Source organism: Apostichopus japonicus, chromosome 15, assembly GCF_037975245.1.
Source record: "Apostichopus japonicus isolate 1M-3 chromosome 15, ASM3797524v1, whole genome shotgun sequence".
Classification (NCBI taxonomy): Eukaryota; Metazoa; Echinodermata; class Holothuroidea; order Aspidochirotida; family Stichopodidae; genus Apostichopus; species Apostichopus japonicus.
The window spans coordinates 4,950,878-4,978,851 of NC_092575.1; the positions used below are offsets into that span (position 1 = coordinate 4,950,878).

A 27,974-nucleotide genomic window follows, 5' to 3' on the forward strand; every position below is an offset into this window, starting at 1 on the left:
GGCATGGGTTATATATTATATAACTCATATTCGCGAAGTACAGCAGGAAAAATAATGCCGTACACTGCGTTCAAGCAAATTAATTACCGGTGCTTCCCGCGTCCCTTAGTATAGTACTGTACCTTCGGTTGTTCCAAAGAAGTTTACCTGGAGGGTTGTCTATGCAGAAATTTCTGTGGTTATGTTAGCAAATGTTGTTTACATATCCACAGGCCTTTTGAATCTCTCTGCAAGCAGGTAACTTTGTGAACTTAATCAGTTGACAAAGGACTCAACACTGTTTCGTATTGATGCTTGGCTGAACTAAGTTAGTACTACTGCGTAGGCCTAGTACTATAGTACTAGTTTAATGCCGGTGACCAAGGCCTAGGCTACTACTGTAGTACTAGTAGTACCAGTAGTAGTAGTTCTACTACATGATAATAAAGCTGACAGGATAACCTGTATGTCTTAAACATTTCACAACTTCCTGGCTTCTTGCTGTGGTATTATTGATATTTTACAATGCTCTCTTTAACGTTTTCCAATTCTACAGACAGTCATTCATTTTACCTAAAGGTGAATGTAAATTAGTGATGTTCAGTTGTGGAATATCACATTTGTATGGAAAACTTATTGTAAAATACCCACACAGGTAAATCAAGCAAATGTTTAGTAGTGTCGTCACCAACACACTGTACAGTTGAGGGGTACAGCTTCTGCCTGTATGATATTTTCATAAAATTGCATTCCTCCCATCACTACTGTACATGATGAATGTTAATGTAAACCTGATTTTTCATCTCAGTTCATTACATGGAATCATGTTTTCTGGTTCTAGTTTTAAACCCCAACAAGTTTTTGTACCCATTCTTGACAGTCGAGACGTTCCCTTTCCATACACTGTTAAGGAAGTCTTTAACTCGAATGTATTATTTCAGACATTGAAGTTCAGAAAGTGCTAAGTACTGTGTATTGTGTACATACAGTATGTTGTATTATATTCTCTATATCCACTTGTTTGTATCTTACCCATATCCATTTAGGTCGAATCCCAGACTTGATAAGGCGGGGACGCAATCTTTCTCTCTCTCTCATTGAATTGTACTGATTCTGCTACTGCCCCAAATATGGTAAGCTTCAATTTAATTGATATTCTGGTTTATGATGTGCATCTAGACATCTCATTGTGAACACACTTGCCAAATTTTGTAAGAATTAAATTTTGCATTCAGCTTTGCGTAGACCACAGTAGCAGTGTCGGTTTCTTTCAGGAACCGAAATTTCAAATTTGACAAACGTTGTGCAATAGAGAGTCACACTTAAAAGAAGAAAAAAAAAATGGAAGATTTAAGTGGCTTCTTTTACGTTCTTTTCGCAGGGTGCATTTCAAATTGAAGTAAAGACTCTCAGCGGAAAGAAACCCATCGTATTTGCTTGGGAAAATCCGGTCAAGAAAATGATCCAATGTGTCCTTGTTTCGTGTCCATGTCAAGGGATCACTTTGCCAGCAACTCATGACATGAAAAAAGATCCGAACGGCGCCGTCGTGATGGACCAGAACATGGCATGTACCTTAGTCTCGGCTCTGGAGAAGGCCGAGCTGTTCACTTATTCCACGCTGGATCATGTGGAAAGTCTCATGAACCACATCGATCCAAATGCCGAGGACAAGAGCTTGAAAACCAAAAAGAAGAAGAAACGGCACAAGAATAAACCGAGAAAGAAAACGAAGAGAGCGAAAAATCAGAACGGCATCATGCACAGCGGCCTGGAAATTGACAGTCTCAGCGGTCCAGAAGTTGACTCTGTCAATATACTAGAAGACACCCAGCATTTTGACGAACTCATGCAGGAAATGCTTCAAACCCCGGCATCAATAATAACCGTCGAGACATGCGTCGACGATGAGGACACTGCAGTCTCAGATCAGAGGGAAGACAAGAGCGACGGTACGGGTTCTATCCCAGACATCGACAACAGCCTGGAGATGGAGAGTGGAGCCAATCTGGAGGACAGTGTAAGTGTCATGTGTGACAGTATACCAGACGACACAGAACAGATAGAGCAACCGGTGGAAGAGATTCTGGAAACGTCGTTAGAAACGGACCAATTGTCAATGACACCCACCTTTCAAAATATGAACTCTTCCACCCAGCATGGCATAAGTAACAGTCCAGTAGATAACGAACAGATCGCAAGGGAAAGTTGCAGTGAGGTGACGGTTTCCAGAGAAAGTCAAAATTTAGTCAATGTTCTGTCACTAGAAAGCGTTACCGTCATGTCAACGTCTGCAAACTCTGTCGTCGCTGATGACGAGGACGGGGGGCTGATGGAGACCATCAAAAGCCTCATCGAAGAATTTCCGGAAGACAAGTCCATGAATTCTCAAGACTCCCTAGGGGCAGATTGTGGCATGGAAGATTTTTATAAGCCCAAGGTCAAATTCATCAGACATCTCACGGAGGAGGAGCGTCAGAAGATGTTTAAATTCGGTACGGATAGAGAGAAGGAGAACCTGAAGAAACTGGAGGATGGAAGTAAAGCCTTCCTCTGTGACGTATGCGGGAAAGTGATATCGAAGCACGGTCGGAAAAACCACATGGCAACTCATGCCAGAGACGGGTTAGAGAGGAAACACGCTTGTGCAATTTGCGGTCTGGCCTTTTTCAAGAAGTCTTATTTGAGCAGCCACCTCAAAATCCACGACGCCAACAGGAGACTGCAATGCCGATACTGTCCGAAGAGTTACCGATCGGTCACGGGGAGGACCAACCACGAGCGACTCCACTTTGCCGTCTATCGGGAAGAATGCGAACAGTGCGGCAAACATTTTGTCGAGAGCAGAGGTTACAGAAATCACCTGGAGAAGATCCACGGTGTGAAATCCTCTGCGACGGGCAAAAGGGAAGAAGCGACGAAAAAGAATGCCGATGGTGTCAAGGCGAAGGCGCAGATATTCTGCAAGATTTGTCAAAAGTTCATCTATAAATCCAACCTCAAAACGCACATGGATGCCCACTCGGGCAAACTGTACACCTGTAACATCTGTGGTAAGGTCATGGCGTCCTGTAGCAGGTATATCCACAGGAAACTCCACTCGTCGAAGTCCCGTCAAAAATGCTCCGTCTGTGGCAAAAACGTGCAAAACCTCACCGTCCATATGCGGACGCACACCGGCGAAAAGCCCATCAAATGCAGGTACAGTTTCAAGTTTGTCGAGACGGAGCTCTGTTTACGTCAAGTTATCATATAATCACTGCAGTGTTATACTAAGTACTGCAGCTTGTATCATATTATATCCACATTGGCTGATTTTTCACTTTGAGTTTTATAAGTAAATTGTCCTGTAAGTTATGATGCTGCAATGCAAATGCAATGTTAAGACAGTATAATACTGTTACTGTATGTCAGATGTCAAAGAAATATTTAATCTGTCGTAATACAGTCTATAGATCGAATAAATGGAAATTTTGTATGGCAGTTGTCGGGCAAGCGAAACTTTTATTGTTGCTATCTTGATACATAGGAATTGAATGCAAAATTAACCAGGATTGCTTAGAATGAATATGTCCTTCTTTCATTCATAGTCAAAAATTGAAATTTTTCCTTGCACTTATAATTTTTAATTACTAAATTTGCAGTTTATTAACATAGGAGCCAGGATGCATAGAATGTGTTGCTCTTTCATGATCGGTCCAAAATAAACCTTCCTAAAGACTATCCTTGTATTAGCTTTTACTTTTATATATAGTTATTGAGAGATAAACTTATGTATGGGTTATCTTCCCACGACAGGTACTGTGACAAGAGGTTTGCAGTTCACGGCGGGCGTCAGATCCACGAAATAAGTCACACTGGGGAACGGCCTTATAATTGCACCATTTGCGATAAATCCTGGAAGGACAGAAATTGCTATCGAACTCATATGACCAAAAACCACCCCGGAGAGTAAGTATATATAGTATAGTTTTGTTCCGTCTGTTAATAGAATGATACCTGTATGTACATAGCTTGTATGAAAGCCATACTGCCAAAGCAATACATTATACTCAGAGGGAAACCTATCTGAGGCTGATAATTTTTCAATTTCACAAATATAACTATATTATATCGAATTTTAAAAGAGTTTCGATGATGCAAAGTTAGTTCGTGTGATATGGATGGGATCAAGTTATGATCATGGACATTGAGAGAAAAGATTTGAAACCCTAAAAGCAACAGGTCGCAGTGATGGTTTCATTCTTTATTATTGGTGGTATGAATTTACAGAGAAGACTCGAAAGTAATTTTTGGGTGGAAAAGTTCGGATATCAGTTGAAAACATGAGCGTTTCACAAGGTTTCTTAAGGCCCCACAGTATTTGCTTGTCAAAACTAGAAATGGTATTATCGTGTGACCACTGTCCTAGCATCTAGCATGTTCTTGTTAAGATTATGTGATACTTATTGTGTTGGCTGCTTTGCAGTGAAGAATTTGAACCTGGATGGGTGAACCCCCTCCTCCCTCTATCGTTTTGAGGATGTGTAAAGGTTTGCTTCTCTGATTGAAACACATCTCAACCATGATAGTAAAGTATTTTTACTGCTCATTCTGGGTTTGTGTTACTTACATCGGGAACTCCTTACCTTCTGGACAAATTACTTCAAAGGTGCCCAAAGGTACTAAAAAGGAGCAACTCACCAAATCGGGAGATGACAAGGCTTCAAGTGAGCTGAGCGGTGCAAAAAAACATGCACCAAAACGTTCTCTGCTGACTTGCAACTGAACAGAGCAAGTCACAGGGAAAGAATGACCAGACCAAGGCACCGGATCTAGCCAGATGGAGCTGGCTAGACCCGCTGCCCTTGGCTGGCTACGGTATAGTTGGTGGTACTTTTTTGTGTGAGTTGAGCGGCGACGGCGCGGGAATATGCATAAATAATTTGTCCAGAAGGTGAGTCGTTCCCTCGTAAGTAGCCCCACTAATGAAGTGGGGAAATTTTTTTGCCTAGATACCTTCATCTCTGTGCTTTCCTAATTGTAGGCCCATCTTTTACAAAAGACGCACAACACAAATCAACCTCAGTAAACGGGGAACTCTCTCACTTGATCCGACGACACCAAAGTTGCCAGAAACAGAACCGTCCTAGCCATGTAATGTATTGCCATGAATGAACCAAGAATTTGTGGTACTGGACAAACCTGGATTCTTATATCGTCAGATTCTTGCATGATATTTTGTGAAAATAAATGCAGAGGCTAGGACAGGTTATTCTTGCATTTATATCTAGGAAGGCAGAAAAGTTGCATTTACAGCAAAGTAAAAGCAAAGACATTTCATCCTTCAAATTGTTGAAAAGTATCAAAGATATTATGGTTATATTGTTAGAGGAAGAAAGAAATATAGTGGCACAGAGAACTGACCTCATAAGAGAAAAATAATTTTAAAGTCTCAGTCATCATTTATGTCTTTCATTAAGAACATATTAAATTGATACATATTTTGTTGAGTGGCTATGGCCTAAATCATAAATCGTTCTGTTGTGTGATAGGTATTATCATATATGATGTATTTCCTTCACAGCTTACAACCCTCACCCCTGGGTTGTGGGCCCTTAAGTTTGCAGACCCAGGATATACAGCAAAGTAAGCACTCTTGTTACAATATATTTCAGAACAAATCGATACACGCAAGAAAAGTCTTATAAAAGTCTTATAAAGAATAAAAGTGGGTAAAACATCTTGAAATATAGATTGTCATTTGAAGGAATTTTCAAATTTGTAATGTACCATTTAAATCAAATTGCTTTGCACAGCAGCCTGTGGTGTTTGGTTGACGATCCTATCAAACCTGGTGATAAGTTCACCCCCCCCCCCCACCTACATGTTATTTTCACCAAATGATCTATATTACAATGCGACTTTATATAACAAGTATTTCTTCAAGTGTACAATGTTTCAGTTATATTGGAAAGATTTGTTTCTAAACTTGCAGTCCATTGAATGAAATGAAAGTTGAGTGGGCCTACTGTACACAACTTTATTATCTACATTTTAATGTGACTTTATGGTACATACTAGCATTGAAACTGTTATTAATAAAATGGAATGCTGATTCCACTAGGAATTTGGGGGAATCTGATTTTTTTAAGTTATAAAAAGACCTTTCCATAGACTGGCATTTGCATTATTAAATATCAAGTTAATATTTCAAACTGATGTCGTCTCAGCTTTCATTGACATCAAGGAAAAGTTAATTGAATCTTTTCAATGGTAAATTGGCATGAGGGGTGCAACCACATATACTTCTCGGAGGAGTGGTGGGGGGGGGGGGGAGGGAGGCTTAAGCCACACTGAATCAAAGCAAGGAGATCATCTGTCCCTCCCTTCTCACTGTCAGAATATTTCAAAAATCTAAGTGTGTAATACATATATATGTAACAAGTATGTACCATACAACCAAAAGAGTTGTAAATTCTTCAACAGTTTCAAACATTGCAAGAATAAAATATGGCACCATTTTGCATCTAGGTACCCTCCCCCTGGACAACATCTTATTCCCCTCCCCTAATACTGAAATGGTGGTTGCACACCTGAATGGCATCCACTGGTAAAGGATGCACAAATGTTTTGAAGATGTGAGATTTTTGGAATTATATTGGTCACCACTCTTAGTCGATGATGTAACACTGTATTCCTGTTTCTCGCTATGCTCACTGCTTTAGCATGTGAGTAACAGGGAACATTAAAGTAAGACTCATCGGTAAAAAGGAAAAAGGCTTCCGTTGTTAAATTGAACTATCAGTTCTTGCAACAGCGCCATCTGTTCAATATTGAATCTGTTTGGTTGACACAGTATAATTGTTCTGGTATTTTGAAAAGAATAAACTGATGTAAAATAAATACACAATTTTCAGTAACGTTACAAAATGAACTGAGAAATATGTTTCTCACAGTTTTATTTCTTTTTCTGTTTTTATCGAATCAATTTGTTGTTTTATTTTCATTCCCATATTACTGTCCACAACATATTATAGAAGCGATTCTATAGTCACAGATCCACAGTCAACACCATGAAGACTGAGACCCCAGTTGGAGAACACTTTCCAACCATACCATTAATGACATGTCCGTACAGGGGATTGAATCCTTAGGTAGCCGCCCTGACCTAGTACGAATCAGCAGAGAGAGGCTGGATGCAACGCCTTCGCACCATTCAACCTAATGGGCTCAACATTCAGGAAGGACATGACTAACTTTTCTTCTGTTCCCCCCCCCCCCCCCCCACAAGAATATTTGTAAATGTAACATTGGCAGATGTGTGTAGTTAGCTGTAGAGAGAAAAATAAGCCCCAGTAAGCAAGTTATTGTTGAAGACTCCAAAAGCATAAAAAATTCCAACAAAAGTTAAAGACGCAATAAACATTACACTCAAGACAAGAAAATTAATAATTAGTTTCTATATTTATGAAAGCATACATACATACATACATACATACAAACAGGACTAAATAAGCTGTAATACCAGACAAGGCAATGCATACATGAATATAACCATTCACATTGCCTGCAGACATTTAATAGTAATCCACTGACAATATAAGTGCATGTAAGATGAGAATCATGAGAGCATGAAACAAAATAAGGTTTGTGGCACCGATACACTCAGCCAGTGGTGTGCACAAAGGTGGGGGCCTGGGGGAGGGGGGGGGAGGGGAATGGCCTCCCACTTCCTATCTTCAGTCAGGCAGAGGTTGCCTGAGTAGGGGTCTGCATTACATTCACCCAAGGAAGAATAAGACAGTGTACACCATACCTAAATCAATGAGGTAAAAATTTAGATTTTTGTCTCCCACCTCTATCTTTGATATCTTGTGCACACCAAAGCACTCAGCTCAGCTTCAGTCCCTTCATACCGGACTGACGTCATTACACTACCTCGGTTACATTACCATGGTGATCTTTATGACTTTAGCCTGGACATGTAGTATGTATGTAGATCTGTGATTCACCAATTGCTTTTAGATTTTAAATGTGACCCTGGATTGAGTTAAAACCTGAGCATACTGTAAAATAAAGGCCCTGTTGACCATTACAAATACACCTACCTGTTTGAAGATATTGAAAATAATGGCATTACTATCACCACCCTGCACCTCCTTCATCTTCAAGGAATTAAACTGATATTAAAGCAAATACAATGAAAATCACAAAAGTAGAGATGATGATAATCAATTTTAAACAATTGTTTAGTGATCTAAATCAACAAGAAATTCCAAACACTGAAACCAAAGTAACAACTCTAGACAAAGACCTACAAGATAATGAACCACCACCCTTCAGTGAATTTGACCAGATAAGTCTTACAATTGACATAATTAAAATGCTTAATTGGTTATCAAGAACATTAACCCACACTTTAGACAAAGATGATAAAAAAAAAACAGCTAACAGTCTTTGCTGAACAGAGGCCATTTCTACCTCAATGCATACACCCAAATAAACAACCAACATTGACGACAAAATTATACCACAGGAGTAGCCAAACAAAGGCCCACACACTTTGAAACATGATTATGACAAAAGTAAATTTGAATTCTAATATAATGCTACATCAATATATACTGTGTATAAAGAAAAAAATATTAAAAATAAAAATGTGATAGTATATTGTATTTGGCCATTTTCCGGCAAGCACCAATAATCAACTTCACTGCCCCAATTAACAGATATTGTATGTTCAATATTTGACTTGCATAATTATCCATTTTGTATTGCATTTAACAAAGTATATCATCACCGTAAAATATATAACTGTTTTACATTTTCACATACAAAAAAGAAATTTTGTCCACCATCATTATCGGTCTTGTCTAGTTCTGAGTAAAGAAGCATGATTGGATCCCAGTAGTATATATAAGTTTTCCAAATCTATATAATTTGCATAATTTTAAGTCAGTCAAATTGATTTAATTGTCAAAGTACACTTTGATTCAGAGATATGTAAACAGTACAGATAGACAGTTGCAATAGTTTTAAAAATGTAGTTACCCTAGGCTTAATAACAACCAAAAAAAAAAAAAAAAAAAATAGACATATATATATAAATATATATCAACTCATATCAGGCAATAATTTCTGCATTCATTTGCATAATTTTATAAACTACTGTAGAAGGAATTGAAATAGAATCAACAAAGGTAACGTTTCACAAATTATCGTGTATAACTATAAATTTAACAACAGGATATTGTTAAATTACAGCTGAAAGGATAGACTTGTGTGTATACAAAATGGTTAGCTATATTACATATAGTACTGAAGCAGTGTTTCTATGTTTAATTTCCTGGCTCTCACAACTGAAGTACAGCAACCCTTGTTGTGGTGGAACTGTCTGGTTTGTCTGCACCCAGCACCGTCTAGTGTCACCGAAGCTAACTGAAGGGTGCAGAGCCACAAAGCAATCAACTCTGTGGAACGACACCACACAACACCACATAACCCCTGACCCACATCCTTCTAATTCCATGGACTTTATCTTCTTGCCTTGAACCTTACCTGACACAAACAGAGTCTGATACGTAGAAATATCCATATATTAATACTTGTTTTCATGTTACCATTTTTTTCCTATTTTGCATAATTGTAAATGTTCGTGTTTTTTATTTCTGTCTTTTGCATGGCAAGATTATCAATAGGACAAAATACTGAAACTCCTTTGTTAATGCTGTTCTATTTGTTTCCCCCCCACCCCTTATGGCAGAAAAAAAATGCAACAACCATCATTAACCTGTAGGAAGGATGGGCGTGATGAATAAAGATGTCCTCCCCCTCTCCCAAACAACTTGCGGAGACAAACCTACCCATCATCAGTACTCTATATGATAGCTGTAAATGTTATTTAATATCTTTCCCCGGCCTCTCTCATGGCCCATTAAACGTTCCCATCATCAGTAATCTATATGATAGCTGTAATCATAATTAATATCTTTGCCCCGGCCTCTCACATGGCCCATCCCTTTAAAAAAAAAAAAAACCCAAAACCATCAGGTTACACAACCTCAAATGTTCAAATTTCCGCAAAGTTGGCTCTCGATATTTCGGGTAAATATTATCCTGGGTTTATTATTCCATCAAATGCAAGAATGAGGACTTAACTCAAGCCTAAGAATGGCATTACCGCACCAAAAAGAGCCTGAAATTGATTCGTTGATGATTAGGACTGGTCTCAAAATGGACTAAATCGATACTTTGACATTTCATATCATTGATGCAGACTGTGTAAAGACGTCAGACTAGAGCTCATGAATCCTCGAAAATAATCTGTCGATTCCCACTAAGCCATATTTATTTGTCATTTTCAAAATCAAACCTTTCTCTTTTTTTTCGAGATGACCTGCCTTACGAATGATAGCGGTAACAGATCAAACTATGGTATTCCTTACTGTCTCTCAGGCTTTTAAGCATACACTAGCTTTCTTTAAATCACCATGTTTTAAGGAGATGAATACAAAATAGTTATAAATAAACATGTTCGACTTGTAGGATGGGGTCCTTTAGGTAGGGGAATACTTTCTCTGGAAATATGACATGATATTAAATATGAGATTCCTTCTGCGTGAAATGTTTTGATTCAAACTGTTTCGCATGTGAATGTGCGATTATTGAGAAATGGAGATTTTTGTTTCAGGCTAAAAACTTATAATTTGTATTATTACACCATTCACTTTTAAGCAAATGTAAATGCAACTGTTGATAATACTGCAGTCAAATCTCAATGTGCAGCTAAGACCACCTAGATATATTAATTTCTAAATATATAACTGCTTTTTTCATCATTTGATTTTAAAATTGATTGTCCTATTCAAAATGTTCAGCAGTTGATAAAATCACTTATTTTTTTTTCATTGGTAATATCCAATTTCTGGAAGGAAAAACTTATCTTGTATAGATATTATTCCTTATTTAAATTGGTGGCATATTTTGTTAGCTCTATAATTCTTCTCTCGAAACACATGAACTTTGAAGTTAGCTGAAGATTACATCAATAGTTACACTTTATGCGTGTACAGCTTTGTTGAAATATTTCTTAAAATTTTACTTTTAAAATCGGCTGGCAGTCCCAATGGAGGTTCGAGAATAGCCGTTCTGATGTTAATACCATATCACATATAAATTGCTCTTCACCACAGCTGGACACGGCAATATTTTTTCAAAATTCTGTTATGAAGTTAAAGACTTGTTTGGATGCAAGCCATGCATATTCGTAGCATCTTACTGCCTAATCACCAAGTTGGGACAAATTTTGTTATAAACTGTACATTAATATCGTGCTTCAGAGAACTCGTACTGGCAGTACGAGCAGTATGATTTTCCCATCTCTATCAGATAAAAGTAAAAAGCTGTTCATACTGACAGTACGAGTGCTTTAAAGCACGACATGGGAGTGGAGTATGCAATGCATTAAAGCACGACATGAGAGTGGAGTATGCAGTGATTATAAGCATTCAGAAATTTGTCCCAACTGGCAAGTGTGCAATGAATTACCTGCTGGTGGGATGTCTAAAATGGAAGTTATACATTTTATTGGAATGTCTCAACTTCCTAATGGCGTATCTTTCAACTCCTGTTGGACGTAAAAACCGTGAATCGCATTAATGTTCTCTTGCAGAACTTCTACATAGTTGTTTATGTCTTCCATAATGATCTCCTTCCCGACACCGTTTGAGAGTGCGCCTATCAAGTCCGAATAATTTGGCGCCATTTTGAATGTAATCTACAGCGGGATAAAGTGAAAAGCAAGAGTCAGGAATGACATATATATGGTAAACATTTCTCATTCCCAACAATCCCCTCATCTATCAATTGCATGAAAAAAAAAAAAATCACATCAATTTTGGAGTCAATTTTCAAATCAATTTGTGTCATATTTGGGCAATTTATAATAAAAAATACAAAGATAAATGAAATGAGTTTTGGCAAGGTCCATTTACACATACTGTAGTTTCGTTGTCATCTCAGGGCATAGAAAACAACACAAAAGTTTTGACCTGAAGACACTAAGAATTCAAATACTGTATATAGTTCACTGTATGAATGAAATATTAAATTACATGCACCACTCTGCTTGTAAGTGCAAAAGTGGGTGTGTCTTAGGACTGGACTAAATATGGAGCCGCACAGCTCAAAGCCTGAGAGACGTACCTTAACACAAACATTAATTATCTCAATATTAAACAAAGTATTGAAACTATTGCATACTTCAAGTATCTTGAACGAGACACACAAACTACGACTCAAAGATAATGCAAAAAACCGATGTACCAAAGGCGGCTTTGGGGGATAAAGGTGTGGTGTGAGGTGGGGGGAGGGGTGGGGGAGGGGGATGTTCATGATACACCCAAAAAGAGAGTTATGAACCAAAGCAGCATTTATACAGTATGGGTTGTAATAGGACATGAACTTCTGGAGCATGCAATAACTTTTGGGACAAAACATTTAAATATATGGATGGGTTTGAAACTGCATTTGCACATACTGTAGAGACGGTCTTACACAACTGGCCCACTGGGAAAACTTAAATTGTGAGACTTTGAATCATATTTGAAAATATTACTCCCAGAGAACCCACCGGGATACTTGTCCGTGCTAGGAAGCCATGGTGGACTTTCAATGCGTTATCGTAGGCTTCCTGCAGGCAGGGTTGGATATTTTCTTCCGTCTCGTCATGTTTCGACAAAAGTTGTACGAATGTACATATGAAATTTAAACCCCTGTTAAGAAAAAAAAAACAAAAATTGACATTTAAACAATGTAGAGACAAAGAGGTGCAGACTCCACAAATATTTCTCATTCTAACCCAATTTAATAAGTATATTTCGCCGTTCGTCACATATTTATACAGCAAAGTTGAGTAAAAATCATTCCACCCCCCCTCTCACTACTTGGTGGAAATAAACTATGGATAAGGCCTTTCTACAGGGTTAATAATAAACTTTATAAAACAACTGTATTAACGTAAGATTGATCTGTGGATTATTGAATGACCCCATAAATAATCACAAAGAACAAAGAAACTTTAGTTTTAAGTTTGATGTTTACTGATGTTGATAGAGAGAGAGAGAGATGATTATTTTTCATGGGAATGACATACAACACTTATGTTGGTATATACTGTATATATTTATATATTAACTATACTTGCTTGATAAGCCAGCAAGTACGACCACTAAAAGCACAAACTCTACTTGATAAGTTAATTTTTAACTACCTTGTGGACTTAAGAATTATGAGAAACAGTGGTGATTAATGGTTAATGTACGTTCTTCGTAATACAGTAGGCTGGCACTACTTACAAGCCAGTGCTAAAAGAATTTTCAAGAATTTTCAAGGCCTGAGTGTAAAATTCCTGAACCGGGGGGAGTGGGGGATGTTCCAGAGAAGGAGAATGACAGCCTCCCCTTTGGTCATTTTTTAATTTTATTTTATGAGAATGCCTGTGCAACAAGATGAAATCTTCCTTCCAAATTTTATCAGAATCTTGTGAAGTCAACATTTTATTTTAGTCGCCTTTTATACCACAACTAATGAGTAAAAGAAGTCATGTCTATGTGGGGTTTTTACTTTTTACCTTTTTTTTTGCTTTTTTTAAAGCACCCTTTGGTTGGGCCAGCTCAGCCATTATGATAAATCTTCACTAATTACTATATGAAAGACTTTATGACAAGCCTTAGATTTATGACCAAAGGTAACAAAGTCTGCCAAAGAAGAACAACACATGAGAGTCGATGGTTATAGTGCAAACCCGAAAGTAGAAAATTTAATTCTGAAGTAGCACCCAATTAAAATATTCTCCATACCACTCTAGCACAATTTAGCTGCAGATATACTTTGTCAATCTGGGCCAAATCCTGCCCGTGGGAGATTTCCATACTGGCCCTCCAAAGTAAGAACTGCCCTGTAATCTTTCACTAGTTGGGTACTTGGTTTAATCAGGCCTTGAGTACTCCATGGACCTATCCTAACACATTGCTCAATCTACAGTATGGAATGGTGAGGATTTTGATTCTGTCTGGCCCAATGCTATAACCAATGGCTCTCTCTCAGTTCTTAATACATAAATTAACATGGAATCCTTGCTCTAGAGTATGGTAGATATTTACAGTGCAGTTCTTGTGAGGAGATGGGTGAGCGAAGGAACCGTGCAACCTTTTCGCTGTCATTTATTACTATTTTTGATAAACGATAAATGGATAAATAAGAACAACATTCAATATCTTTCCGTCCATGTCCACTACCTTGATGACCAGAACTAAGAAAACATTTGGAACAAATCTGTGTAAAAAACAGTTGAATTCTGAGAGATACCTGGCACCCCACCCACCCCCCCTCCCAAAAAAAATATGTTGCTCTCAATTTTTTTCTTATTGGTCAGTATAATGAGCCACACCAAGGAACTCAGAAGACCTCATATGTCCCCCGACAAGAAAATGTTCAAACAGATGTTTACCTGATAAGCCAAATCAAAGCATCTGTAGCAGAATTTTTGTCATCTGTAACCTTCCTTTCCATTTCGTCTTCTACCATGGCGTAAAGAGTCTTAAACCGTTCAGGATTTTCGCTGTGCTTCTTCCTTAATTTCTGTATCGGGAGGGACCAAAAATAGAAACAAAGAAGGAAGGAAAGAGAGAAAATAAGTGAAACCAATTTTTACCACGGAAATGGGTTCGTGGGTCGAAAGCTCTCGTTTGAACACTGTTCTACACTGTACATTAAAAGCCATGCTTCAAGTGTTTGTTTTAAAAGGTGCGAGACTTTCTCCTGGTGTGAGGGGTCTGTTGTAGTGATGAACACTATAAACTAAAACAAGCAAGTATATACATTATTTTTTTTGTACGGTCACAGGGCCGTGTTACACAGCAAGCATTGGGTATTGGTAAACTTAGCCGCTTTTGATAAAATATCTTGGTTTAACTCACGCTTATATTTCCGTTGACATCACTTTTGACGAAAACGAAAGCTGTAGATCCCATTTTATCTGCAGGAGAGTGAGAGAAGAAACGTCAAATTAAATATCATGATTAAGAATAGATGGCCCTGCTGCCCCCCTCCCCCCAAAATGGTAAAAATACTGTATTCTCATCACTTTAAAAGAAGCTGTTGCTATACAAGGCTGTTACCCATGAACTACATTAACCTCCAAGTGTTGTCAAATCACCATTGCACAGTAGAATCCCCTTTCCTAAATCAATTAAATGGAGTCACACATGGCAGTACTGTACTTTAAGGAATTGAAGACTCGCCCCAAACAGCGTGCTGCCATGTTTAATAAGTTAAAGTCCTTTCCGTTGCTTGCAAGTGAAGTTTTTCTCTTGTCGCTGCAAAATGCAGACAGTAATGAAACGTGATACCTTGTTATCTATAGCTGGACCTGAGATGTCCATCGCTGTATCATTTGTACACTGTGCTATGGGTATTGACCGCAGCTGTATGTACTGCATGTACCCTAGTGTCTAATTATTGACGGTAGCAAGATGTGTGTGTATTTTCTAGGATCGATGGTGGTGTCTAACACTTCTCTTACACCTCATTTGAAACTAGGTCAGATTACCGGCATTAGACGTTTCTTTTTGCGCCGGTCTTCACACCCTTTAAGTATTGCACAAAGTGGTGTTTCTTACTTTCTGGTGACATTGCTGGAAACAATGTCTTAGAACACTTTGAAGGAACATATTTTCACTGTTGTCCATGACATAAATCTCTCATAAATAGTATAGTTCTAGTTACTGGTAAGTATTTAACAATTACTTTTTTTTTTTTTTCAAGTTAAAACAACACATTTTAAAGCACCTTCAAAGGCATGATTTCTTAAACTTTTTTTGCTCAACAAGTCAATGGTTGCACATTGAGTTAACCCCCCCCCCCATCCCCAACCATCTCCTGCTTACAATATCTGTATTGTCACTGGCCACCCCCTCCCCCACCCCACAGTTACCAGTAAGTGCTCTCACGCACTCATGTATTAACTAAGATTACTACAACAGTGCTTACCAATCTTTTCTAAAATTGTGAGTTAATTCGAAACAAATAAATTTTAGTTTGCCAAACTAAATCTGATTAGCAGTGTATCCTCTTTCTCATATCCATTGCTTCATTTTTTTTGAAAGATATATTCCATTTTACAGTACTGTACTGCAGAGCTGCTATCTTGTGTATATAATCTATCTAGCTATCTTAACGACCATGCCATAGACTCATGGTAATTATTGACAAGAGTACAGTCCAAAGTCACAACTCCAAATGCGTACTTTTCAGATATAACTTCAATATTTAATCTGATGGTCCTGATAAAACAATATATGAAGAATTGATATTGACTTGTTGAATTAATATATTCATTATTTGTTGACTTAGTTTTGTTATCACAGTTTTAAATTATTAAGTATTATTTAAAGCAAACAGCTGAGTACTTTCATGGGATTAAATGAGTCACCATACTGTACATTTGCAAGATTAACCAGAAATGTGTCTGCCTGAGTTTACACAGCCTTCAAAAATCTTCTTTGTTTGAAATAATGAGCAGAGCACAATTCAAGACTATAACCTCCTCCTCCGTACCAGATTGTTATCTGCAAAGTACAGTTAGTTAGTTGTACAGTGTAGGCCTATATAGCTAGTCACCCTGCTATACACTAATAGTCAACATGTATACAGTAGCCATAGGCTTTCAGTCGAACAGCCATTTTGAAAAGTAAGACTTAAATGACAATATTTTATAAACACCCAACCGAGACACTGCTACCACTAAGTAGACATCACAAGATTGTTTGTCTTGTGGGTGCAGAAAGAATTGAAAAGCACAAATCATCATTAAGAACATGTAAGTACTCTACTGCAGGTACTTTCTAATGCTACTGTATAGTAGGGAGTAAAGGGGTTACAACTTTCTTTCAGGGGCACCTCGGCGAACACTGAGGGCATGACGGAATTTTACCCCCTGTGCCATCTCAAGCACTGTGATTTTCAAACGTTTTCAATTTTTTCAACTCCAATCAATGCTATTTGGAGTGTTGGCTCCAATCTTGGAGTGTTGAAAATCTTGGAGTGTTGAGAATCTTGGAGTGTTAGCTCAGTGGTTAACGCCTGTGCCTTTCAATCATAAGGTCCCCTGTTCGAGTCACTCCCAGATTAATGTATGTTGTCCAGTTACAGAGTTGTTGACAATTCATAATGATGGAAGTTAAATATGAATGTAAGAGACTGACTTGGGTCAGCTTTCGGCTTTGATAAGCCAATGAGGCTTCTTCGCAAGTTCCTGCTTGCAGGAGGATCTAATATACATACATTTGCAACCATTATCAGAAAACATTCTCCTGGAGATTTTCCAGTGAATCAATGAGTTTCCAAAGAGGGTACTTTCATTCCCATCAGTGTAAGACCAGTGGAAGTTACTTTATTTTCACAACAGACATTTGTTTCTTGTGAAACTTCAGTTTAAAAAAACCATGCTGGGCATGAACTAAAGAATGCAAAACCGAATTACATAAAGGTTGCTTTGTAAGGTGAATTTGTAATCAGTATACAGGTATGCAAAATGAGGAACTTTAAATACATCTCTACCGTAACACCCACCACACATTATGAAGAAAGTTAATGCATCATGTCATCTCCGTTTAGGTTTGGCAGAAAGAACAAAAAGCAATTCATCTGAGGGAATAATTTGGTGTTCAATTTTTGTGTGGCAGTTTCAAAGTCCCTGACTTTTGTCTCTTATAAATACTATAAAGTCCACAGAAAAAAAAAGTTGTTAAATCTTTGCACTTGTTTAGAAATTTGAACATTTTGCATCGCACACAAAAAATGCCAAACAAAAATTGAACACTGAGATGCGATATGGGATAAATTATCCCCTGCCTCTACTAACCTAAGAGTGGAATCACGGACTGCTCACTTGCATCTAGAAACGATTCGGTTTCTATCCGGCCATCCTCTGGTACCTTGAGGTACTTCTTCGTCAGTTGACCGTGAAAAGACCTCTTCTCTGAATCCCCCGACATAGCTAATTGATAAGTAGTGAGGTGCTTAAAAGGTTAATTAAGTAAGTAATGTGGACAGTCTTGAATCCTCTGAAAATCTGACAAAATAATCAACAAAATTTGAAGATTTGAAATTACGCACATTTTGGTTCAATCAACATATTTAACTGTAATGAAATTCCTGTACAGGCGTAAAAAAATATGTTGAAACATTCTATTGCCATTGGTTAGATAATACAGTAGCTTCAGCCTTCTTACATAAACTTCTATGATTAATCTGCATGTGATTTTGATATTTTACAAAGCAAAATATATTTCATGTATGATACTGCAGAGGAGACTTACACATATGCTACCATTAAATACCAAGCATCTATATTGAGAAGGAACTAGGGCCTATAGATGCCTATTTTCAGAAAGGGTATAAATATCAAAGTAGGGTAGGTCTACCATCATTATTACACAATTTTAGGTCATTAGGCTAGTTTACCACCAGTTATATGAGGCTACATAGTTAATAACTACTATTACCAGTACCAGGCTTAGCCTGCTGAAATTGTCAACCTTCTTTAGCATATATAGAGTAGTAACTAGCAGCATGGTGACTTCGAAGTTCGGACACTTAAGACTTAAAACACCCCAAAACTAAATCTTCTGGTCTAAATCACCAGAAAATATACTTCATATGGTGGGAGAATTGTGTTATAGCACGATACACGGCCAAACTTTCTTTCCTGCAAACTGTTTTCACGTTGTTTTCCAAGAAGATTCTTCGTGATTGTGGAACTGGTATTTCTTTGCTAGAGTATTGCGAAGTTCGGACACGCAACCCACAGTGTGGCGCTGGTGATAAAATTGGTGGCGCAGTTGCTTTTTCAGTAATATAACAGACTTCATAGATCTCCGTCATTTTATTGACTAATATGTAAGTAATTTCTTGCACACGGGCCATTTTGGAGAGAAAATAACAGTAGCTTCGTACTTTTTGGTGAAATTTGGCTCTTCCTGTCAGTTGTCTTTTTAAAATCGTGTATTTCTTAGGGTGTCCGAACTTCGCAGTATGCCGAACTTCGCACTACTGACTACACTAGTAGGATGGTGACTTCGAAGTTCGGACACTTAAGACTTAAAACACCCCAAAACTAAATCTTCTGGTCTAAATCACCAGAAAATATACTTCATATGGTGGGAGAATTTTGTTATAGTACGATACACGGCCAAACTTTCTTTCCTGCAAACTGTTTTCACGTTGTTTTCCAAGAAGATTCTTCGTGATTGTGGAACTGGTATTTCTTTGCTAGAGTATTGCGAAGTTCGGACACGCAACCCACAGTGTGGCGCTGGTGATAAAATTGGTGGCGCAGTTGCTTTTTCAGTAATATAACAGACTTCATAGATCTCCATCATTTTATTGACTAATATGTAAGTAATTTCTTGCACACGGGCCATTTTGGAGAGAAAATAACTGTAGCTTCGTACTTTTTGGTGAAATTTGGCTCTTCCTGTCAGTTGTCTTTTTAAAATCGTGTATTTCTTAGGGTGGCCGATCTTCGCAGTATGCCGAACTTCGCACTACTGACTATAGTAACTAGTATAGACTAGTATACAGTAGGTACATTGAACCCCATTGGTATCATTCACCTCGAGGGAACAGCCCAGCCTAGACCTTCTCCAGTCCCGGTCCAACCAGTTTGGTTAAACTAAAGTTCTATCCAAGTACACGCTTATCTAAAAGCTTGGACTTAACAAGTTAGATACAATGATTCCCTCCACGATGGTTAGGCTACCGCACTCTAAAATAGAGCCTGTACAGGAACCCTTACACATTTCCTAGGCCTAACCAACAAAGTACTAGTAATAGTATAGAGGCTGTATTGTGGTTGGTCTATTTAGGTTTCCTTATCTGAACACCAAAAATAGCGTAAGGAAACAAGCCTTTCTCATAATGTTACCTGTTTGCCTTCGGCTAAGGATGGAATATTAGGTAATCTTGAATGCCAACTTGATGAAGACCGTGGACACCTTCCGTGTGTTTTGTGTGCACTGGAGCTTTAATTAGTAAGTAGGCTAGTGAGTGTTTCAATTCACCCATCGAATATAAAATGACCTGGAACTCTTGTTCCACCGTAAAAAACGTGCCTACCAATGGAAGGTCATGTGACGTGCTGATAGGCAAGTGCTACTAACATATGATTTAACCATAGAAATTGAACTAGGAGAATCACTGACACAGTGAATCGCCGTGTGTTTAAGCAGTGGGCCTTGGACAAAGTGAGGGCGCTTTGCGTTATACGGCAAACGCCAAATCATTTGTACGTATCCATACATACATTGTGCATTCGACTTTGAAACTGAATTTGATTTTACCCGCTGTTTGTACTTTGCACTCAACAGAGACATGTCGTGGCGACCAGAGTGGTAAGAACCAACTTTGAAAAAAAAAAAAAAAAAATCTCGTCCAAGTGGTGTGTTTTGTGCAACTTTTAATGTCTGGAAAGTGTCATTTCCGGTATCTGAGAGGCACATGGCAAACTTGCTTGTATTATTTTAGTGCTCCACTCAAACAGTGTCATATATAGTTATCAGAACAAAATCAAACAAGAGATACGTAGACACATACCGTGTTGTTGTGCAAAACAACACTTGAAATATTACTCCCTGAATCTGATCGCTTTCTTAATTGCACGTCAGACTCTGTACATAATCAAATTCAACCATAAGCCACATATTCCGTATTTGACTTAAAGGGTGTGAAGACTTGCGCACAAATAAACGTATCATCTGACCTTGTTTCGAATGAGGTGTAACAGAAGTGTTACACACCACCAACGATCCCAGAAAATACACACAACTTGCTACCGTCGGTAATTAGACACTGGTGTATGGTCAATAAAATACAGCTACGGTCAATACCCACAACACAGTGTACATAGCAGCGTGGACATCTCAGGACGTATAGATAAAATATAACAAGGTATCACGTTTCATTACTGTCTGCATTTTGTAGCGACAAGAAGAAAACGTCATTTGCAAGCAACGGATAGTGAATTTTTCAGAGCGCGGCACGCGGTTTGGGCGAGTCTTCATTGCCTTTAAACATATTTTATATTCCATAAATTTATTAATCCATGCTAGGCATGTCGATTTGATGGCATTATGTAATAATATGTAGTCCATATGTTAATGTTTCAATGTATGTTACCTTCATAAAGGCTCAACAGTTTCACCCAAACTTGACCAAGTATGCGTTATCCCACATCATTCTGTTCACATGACGAATGAAGTAAAATACCTCATAAGGGAAGAGGAAAATGAGAAACAGAGTCCAGTGCTTTTACAATAATGTAATGTATTATGCTATACGCTACGGAACGGCTGATTGAAAAAGTGTAGCTCAGAGGAATATTTTTCTCTTAATATTACATTTCACTTATACTTGCAGGAAGTAGACCCAATATTAGTGAAGAAATAATGATTAAAAAAACCAAAATCAATAATACAACGAACTTTAAAAGGCATATCATATGTTCATATACATGTTTTTGAAGTTATTGTCATAACGGCACTATGATTATATTAATTTTGGAAAGTATATCGCATGCTTCATACACTATGAAGACAATTGTGAAAGAAACCCTTTCTTGTTACTTCCTTTGTCAGGATTGTTAGATTCTAGTCAATAGCGTTCATGAAAAAATATATTATGAAGGGTCTATAAAATCCCAAACATGAAAAAAGAAAAGATATAGCGGAGTAGAAGTAAACAAGTTTAGCAATAAAACAGGTGTCAGCGTACGTCAATATACATATGAGTTGTATTAATTATTTTGAATCATTCAAGCTATCAATGCCTATACGCATTTTAATGATCTTTCTTCCCTTTTTGATAGTGCAAAGGCAGATTGCGTGATTGATCACCAGTTCACTTCGAATGCCCGTGTACGAGTACAAGTCCACGAGGGTTGGGGAAGGGTGTGCCAATGCCAATAGCTATGTCACAATACGAGTAAATGGACGGACTCACTACGAATCTGGTACCATGAAATTACGTATTCCCAAGTTCTATTATTATAATATTATCTGTTTCTGCAGTAGCGAAGGATAGTTTTTGGCCGAGACTGAAATTACAGAATTATTTCTCAGGTGAAATCTCAGTCGGTTGAGAATACAGACTCCTTTAGAAACTTTGCTGCTCAAATAATAAATGTGATGCTTCCAATTTAAAATATTATCAACGTAAACTCCTAAAAATTTAGCAACATTAGAAAACTTGATATGTTTATAGGTATTATTATATGAAGTCCCTTGTACTTGGATAGGATGGACTATTGCGAGTAGAAAACATCACAGGACAGGTCTTTTTAACATTAAGTAAAAGCTTGTTAGCCTTGTTTAAGAGTAACAGTTATATAGACAATGGGTCAGGCACAGAACAGAACAGGTTAGCGTTGTCAGAATAAAGATTCACTGAGATCCTATCCTTTAAACGATGCTGGTAGTTTTCGTAAAGTAAAGAAATTGACAAAGGAGAAGATAGGATTTAAAGTTTAAGATTTACAAAAACAATTTAAAATGCTGTTTGGTCTGAAGTTAGAAATCATATGACGATCATCACTTTTTTTGCACAGTCAGCCCTCTTACAATTTTAATTTTTTCTTGGAAGGGTATGAAACTTGTCTCATGCAAGTATAAAAAGCAATAACTGAGTAGCTTTGCAATATTAATAATAATATTTTTACGATATTTGGAGAGATGTTTTCATAGCCGGGTGAACACGTCGTGATTGGAAACCATTCAATGTGTAAAGTTTACTCGTTGGCTTGGAAACTGCTGGTCGTTATCATTCACAAATATTGGTTTCATTATTGCGTCTTGCCATTTCTTATTTTCAGCTCTTTGCTGCTAGTGCTCAAAGATTATCCAGTATGGATCCAGGACAACTTTTTGTGAATATCATCCTCGTATTGAGTTTTTCAGTCGAAATTTCATCAGCGGGTAGTATGTCATTTTTATAGTAGTATTGAAAGTCACATATTTGAGTTTTATTTTTATTACCATGGAGCTGCACCAGTAATTCGAAAGAAGCCGTAATTGTAACTCGATGTGTTCGTAAATAGTTTTTTTTCAGTACTTCAGTAAATATATTTTACGTGCAAACCCTGTATATCAGAACGTGAGATGATGGAAGACAGTAGCTAAGGTATTTTCAACACTGCTTGTACCAAGCATTATTGAGTGGAGGTACATGTACAGCAAGAGATGGTTTTACAACGCAATAATAAAGGGATTTTCATTTCTATTTCCAGATTTGTGTGAAGGTCAATTTCGAACTTCGCCAAGAGAAGGTAAATTACATCCCTGTACTGTATAGTCTATATATTTCTCTCATTACTGATAGCGTTCTTAAGCACTCAAATGCAGATAGAATAATAGACTTTAACCAAATTGATGCATTTGCCACAATCTTGATCAGTATTTATTCGTGTCGTGGACACCGATTAATACCACGAAGATTAGAATATTTCACGATCAATCATAGTGATTTTCACTCTTAGAAGTTCGTTAATTTATGTTTCCTCACTATTTCGAGTTTCCAATTCCACACAAAACATATATAAAATCTGCGTTGTGTTATCATTTTGACGGTTAAGAGATAAAAAGACCCACCAAACTACAATCTGTTATTAAACGCTAGCTCCATAATATCAACAGGCATAATCTAGTTTTAAACATTCAAAATGAACTAATTTCACATACTGTGCAATTCTTCATTGGAATAAATTGCAGTTCTATTGGAATAAAATTACTCATAACCTACCAATTAGAAGCAGTTTCATATTATGGTATTGACAACATAGATAGTTAATAGTCTTTGAGATCCATGATTGTAATGTCTTTTCAGATGTGAGGAGAGATGTGGCGACATCATCTACTGAGAAGAGGGAGACGACGTCTGCACTTATTACTACACCAGGTAATACTTAATGATTAACATTTGTCTATTTATATTTAGCTCATATCGCGTGGATACATGGTATATGTCTTACAAAAACATTGGCACAAAAACATTAATTATCAATAATATGAATACTTGTTGGTAGGTCGTCCATTTCTTGCTGATATATAAAGAAAGCTGCTTATTCTTTGTGCAACAAAATCATTTCATAGACAAAAGAATGTATCACTTAAGTAATAACGCAGCCTTTTTTGATATTGGCAAGCCAACCCCTTTTCTCAGATACTAAATTTTGTCTACTTTCATCGTTTTGTAATTTAGTATTCCGAAGACTTTTTCAGATTCCTTATCTAACAACGTTACTTGTATATGAATAGTTCAGCATTCAGCATGTTAAAACGGTGGTGATCCTTGTGCCAGCTTATACAACTTATTTCCTCTGTTCTTACAATAAGTTCCTCGATCAGAGTAAATTATAACATACCGCCTCCATTCGATGAATATTAATTGCGTGACAAGTTTATTCGCTCACACACATGTATATTCTATTAGACCATAAGCACGATTTCCTTCACATCTGCTAATATTTACCTTTATGAAATTTCTTCGTTTATTTATGGCTGCTTGTGTTTTTTCTTTAGACATCGATCCATGTCCACCTAATGAAGTACTAAGTACCTGTAAATGTGAGGGTTCTTGTGCCAATCCGTCTTGCAGTTGGACATGTACTGATATTACAACATGTGTGTGTGCTACTGGTTATTTGATGCAGAATGATGATTGCGTCCCACTACAAGAGTGCGGATGTTACATGAGGCATGAACAAACAGGGAGCGAAACGGTAATACCGGTAAGGAATTTAATTATATTTTATCTCTTTGACATCGTGTATCATATATGACAATGCTTCGTTTTGACCTAAACATTTGCATAAAGGACCATACAATCCAATAAGACAAAGCACGCCAAATTTCCTGATACATCTCGAAAATGATAGGAAGAATAATTTTGCTAACTCAAAGGTTTGTATAAAACAATGTTTCGACAATTTGAAAGTACATTAACATGTGGATTTGAATGATTATCAGCTATTAGTGCCAAGATGGTAAGTAATTATTCTTTATCTTCAGAGGAAAGTATGGCAAATTTAATACATATAGAGTCACTATTTATTCAACTGACCTGGGGCACTCTTTGTTCACAATATATGTCACTATCGTAAAGAATTATAATCATAGACACCCTCAAAAGGAAATTTTAACACATTGTCAGTTGATTCTTGTGATGACGTGACTTTAAAAGCATGTATACTTATTTTTGAACGTTTCCTATTTTCAGGATGCTGGATAAATCTATCCAGCATACACTGTTTGATTGATACAGTGATAAAACTGTTAGATTGATACAGTGATACAATGAAATAATATCAATAATAGAAATGTGACTCAAGACCGTTATTACTCTCCACTGTCATGATCTGTCACCCTAATTGGACGATTGTGCGACATTGAGCGCATGTTTCACAACATGCTTTTGTTCCCTTCAGGAAGGAGAAACTTACACCTCTCCAAGCTGTGATAAGACATGTGTTTGCGAAAATGATTACCTCATATGTAACGTCACCGAAGGTTGTGATTTTAACGCAGATTGCGAATATAGGAACGACATACTGCAGTGTTATTGTCGTCAGGGATACCTCGGTGATGGTCTGAAATGCTACTATTCTGATTGTACGCAATTGTTTAATGACGGAGAAAATGCCAGCGGTGTGTATGAAATAAAACCTACCAATTGGTCTGGTCCTCCGTTTGAGGTGTACTGCGATATGACTAATGGAGGAGGCTGGACGGTAAGTCGGACACAGAAATGATAGAATGTGACAAAATTAAACTGTCTGGTCCAGGTAAGGTTTTTTAAAAATCTTATACCTTTTAAGTGGAAAAGGAGAGCAAATGATATTTATGTAATGTCGCTGATTAAATAAAGTGTTCTATTCTTACAGTAGTGTGCCCTAAACCTTTTGGATCTTTATTTTAATGATATTTACAATTGCAGGTATTCCAAAGACAAATGAATGGCGCTCAAGATTTTGATCTGTATTGGAGTGACTACAAAGCAGGCTTCGGTAATCTAAGTGAGAACTTCTGGCTTGGAAACGAGAAGATCTACAGCTTGACAAATCAAAGACGATATGAGCTTCGAATCGACTTGACAAACTTTTACAGTGTTCCATTGTACGCCGTATACGATTCCTTTAACATTACCGACGAATCACAAGAATATACTCTACGGCTTGGGAACTACGTTGGGGATGCAGGTATGTGTCAATGTTCCCCAATAGATTAATTGCTCTATGAAAGATTTATAATTGAGCTAACTTGGAAGTAGCTTGACCGCCTTTTTCTTTGTTTCTAAACAAAAACACACTGTAAGGGTAATAAATGTCTTAATTGATATGAATTGTGGAACTTATTTAGCGTTTTGGGCGGACAGTGTAACTACATAATGCCTGCATATTTGCCTGACTATTGTCCTTTTAATTGTTCACCTTTTCTTAGAATAGTTTTCATAGTAAGTGCAGTTTCATATTTATATAAATGACCGATGAACATTTCTTCTTACTTTCATAACGTGCTTCATTTTAAACTATAAATTACCACGAAGAACACCGACCGAGGGTTTCTTCTCATGTTATCCTCAACCTCCCGCCATCCTTCCATAGAAGTAAACTAGTACTCTCCCTCCACCTCTTATCATGCCGTAATCTTGTCATCAAAAATTGTCTTGAAAATAAACTGAATAATGATGATTGTATTAACACAAAACAAAGACGGAACTGTTATTGCTTGCGTAATCAACATATCAGTATGAATAGAACCACAGTTTGTGATTGTCTTTCACACAAATATCACTTTACTGGCTTGACTGATTTATTCTCCACGACTCAATTCTCTTGACCGTTTAAATTTCGATTCTCGTTAATACCATTTTGGCTTTTGCCAATCTTTACTTTTTTTAAATTGTTTCAAATTTATACTGTAACACACTGAAAAGTGAGACTGTTTGTATCACAGTACAACTGGCAACATTAGTACATGTAATCATACATTTCATTCAAGCCGCCTTGTATTTTCCTTTTTCTCACACGTTAACAGGTGACGCGTTATCCTACCATAATAACTCCCCTTTCAGCACAAGAGACAATGATAACGATAATTTGGACCACGATTACTCCAGCTCGTACTACAACAATTTAGCTGCTAAACTTCAAGGTGGATGGTGGTACATGAGTTTGACAGGTGAAGCTTTCTCTTCTCTTAACAGCCCATATGGGACTGACAGCAAGTTTTGGTTGAGTAGTCCAGAACCCCAAAAAGTAATCTATTATTCAGACATGAAACTCCGGGCAATCGTTTAATTAATCGGAAAACAAAAGATCATTAATTGCATAAGTATATCACCTGTTTTCTTTTACATGTCCGCTAAGGCGGGTATTAAATAAAACTGTAGGCGTTGTTATTTGTGACCTTCTTAAATCATATTTCATCTGCGGTAGTTGGATGTTTCCTTACAGAAATAAAAGTGATCTTTTAAACAATTATGGTAATATACGTGCTTTCCTTTGCAGTTGAGAACACACTTGGATAAGTAAAATTCGTTGACATCTTTGTTATTGCTGTATTTCACGGCGTGTGCTTTCTTAACCTTGTATTTCTTTTATTCAGAGTATTAACGCAAATTATTGAATTATGACGACAAAGCTCTAATTGAAACGATAAAAAACATAAAAACTATAGCTGCAGTTTTATGGCTGATTGGGTGCGATTAAAAGTTTGCTTAAAATCAAATGTTTCTGGCTTTTACAAACTTTTCTCTCCACTTTATTCTGATTTCAGCTTTTAATACCTTCTATGTAAGTTCTCTATTAGTAAGTTGTCATATTAACTATTTAGATATTAAAGAATATTTACTATTTGATTATCGTTGATTGGTAGTGAATAAAAAAGTGTTAATGTTTGTTT

At 37.2% G+C, this 27,974-nt stretch overlaps 3 protein-coding genes across 8 annotated transcripts; 2 read left to right on the plus strand and 1 right to left on the minus strand.

The window, feature by feature from the left end:
* The first annotated feature begins 91 nt into the window (after positions 1 to 91).
* Positions 92 to 10,004, plus strand: LOC139981301 (uncharacterized). Of its 2 annotated transcripts, none has more exons than XM_071993566.1 (5): positions 92 to 237; positions 1,026 to 1,112; positions 1,361 to 3,180; positions 3,778 to 3,930; positions 5,006 to 10,004. In XM_071993566.1, exons 2-5 carry the CDS (start codon positions 1,110 to 1,112, stop codon positions 5,109 to 5,111), a joined length of 2,082 nt encoding a protein of 693 aa, XP_071849667.1. In that variant the 5' UTR covers positions 92 to 237; positions 1,026 to 1,109; the 3' UTR covers positions 5,112 to 10,004. The 2 variants fall into 2 exon arrangements, with proteins under 2 accessions (XP_071849667.1, XP_071849668.1); XM_071993567.1 differs by having other exon boundaries at positions 180 to 307.
* LOC139981305 (pleckstrin homology domain-containing family A member 8-like) lies at positions 9,706 to 20,109 on the minus strand. 2 transcript variants are annotated; one of them, XM_071993576.1, is made up of 6 exons: positions 19,949 to 20,109; positions 17,885 to 18,019; positions 14,940 to 14,998; positions 14,471 to 14,601; positions 12,593 to 12,734; positions 9,706 to 11,737 (listed from the first exon to the last, which is right to left on the minus strand). In XM_071993576.1, exons 2-6 carry the CDS (start codon positions 18,015 to 18,017, stop codon positions 11,558 to 11,560), a joined length of 645 nt encoding a protein of 214 aa, XP_071849677.1. In that variant the 5' UTR covers positions 18,018 to 18,019; positions 19,949 to 20,109; the 3' UTR covers positions 9,706 to 11,557. The 2 variants fall into 2 exon arrangements, with proteins under 2 accessions (XP_071849677.1, XP_071849676.1); XM_071993575.1 differs by having other exon boundaries at positions 17,885 to 18,094; positions 19,949 to 20,102.
* On the plus strand, positions 16,012 to 27,958 carry LOC139981302 (fibrinogen-like protein A). 4 transcript variants are annotated; one of them, XM_071993569.1, is made up of 9 exons: positions 16,012 to 16,840; positions 21,887 to 22,030; positions 22,889 to 22,994; positions 23,303 to 23,341; positions 23,899 to 23,970; positions 24,594 to 24,802; positions 25,499 to 25,801; positions 26,008 to 26,269; positions 27,108 to 27,957. In XM_071993569.1, exons 2-9 carry the CDS (start codon positions 22,007 to 22,009, stop codon positions 27,368 to 27,370), a joined length of 1,278 nt encoding a protein of 425 aa, XP_071849670.1. In that variant the 5' UTR covers positions 16,012 to 16,840; positions 21,887 to 22,006; the 3' UTR covers positions 27,371 to 27,957. The 4 variants fall into 4 exon arrangements, with proteins under 4 accessions (XP_071849670.1, XP_071849669.1, XP_071849673.1 ...); XM_071993568.1 differs by lacking the exon at positions 16,012 to 16,840 and adding an exon at positions 18,102 to 18,436; XM_071993572.1 differs by lacking the exons at positions 16,012 to 16,840; positions 23,899 to 23,970 and adding an exon at positions 18,102 to 18,436 and having other exon boundaries at positions 27,108 to 27,958.
* The last annotated feature ends 16 nt before the right edge of the window (positions 27,959 to 27,974 follow it).

What these genes read in the sequence shown, in the direction of transcription:
- LOC139981301 (XM_071993566.1), top strand. An exon ending in GAAAAGCCCATCAAATGCAG is followed by an intron (nt 3,181 to 3,777) that starts GTACAGTTTCAA and finishes TTCCCACGACAG; the next exon opens with GTACTGTGACAAGAGGTTTG. An exon ending in ACCAAAAACCACCCCGGAGA is followed by an intron (nt 3,931 to 5,005) that starts GTAAGTATATAT and finishes TCCTAATTGTAG; the next exon opens with GCCCATCTTTTACAAAAGAC.
- LOC139981305 (XM_071993576.1), bottom strand. Translation starts at nt 18,017, where the DNA reads ATGTCGGGGGATTCAGAGAAGAGGTCTTTTCACGGTCAACTGACGAAG. An exon ending in GTCCGTGATTCCACTCTTAG is followed by an intron (nt 14,999 to 17,884) that starts GTTAGTAGAGGC and finishes ACTCTCCTGCAG; the next exon opens with ATAAAATGGGATCTACAGCT. An exon ending in GCTTTGATTTGGCTTATCAG is followed by an intron (nt 12,735 to 14,470) that starts GTAAACATCTGT and finishes TTTTCTTAACAG; the next exon opens with GGGTTTAAATTTCATATGTA.
- LOC139981302 (XM_071993569.1), top strand. Translation starts at nt 22,007, where the DNA reads ATGGACGGACTCACTACGAATCTG. An exon ending in GGAGCGAAACGGTAATACCG is followed by an intron (nt 24,803 to 25,498) that starts GTAAGGAATTTA and finishes TGTTCCCTTCAG; the next exon opens with GAAGGAGAAACTTACACCTC. An exon ending in GAACTACGTTGGGGATGCAG is followed by an intron (nt 26,270 to 27,107) that starts GTATGTGTCAAT and finishes ACACGTTAACAG; the next exon opens with GTGACGCGTTATCCTACCAT.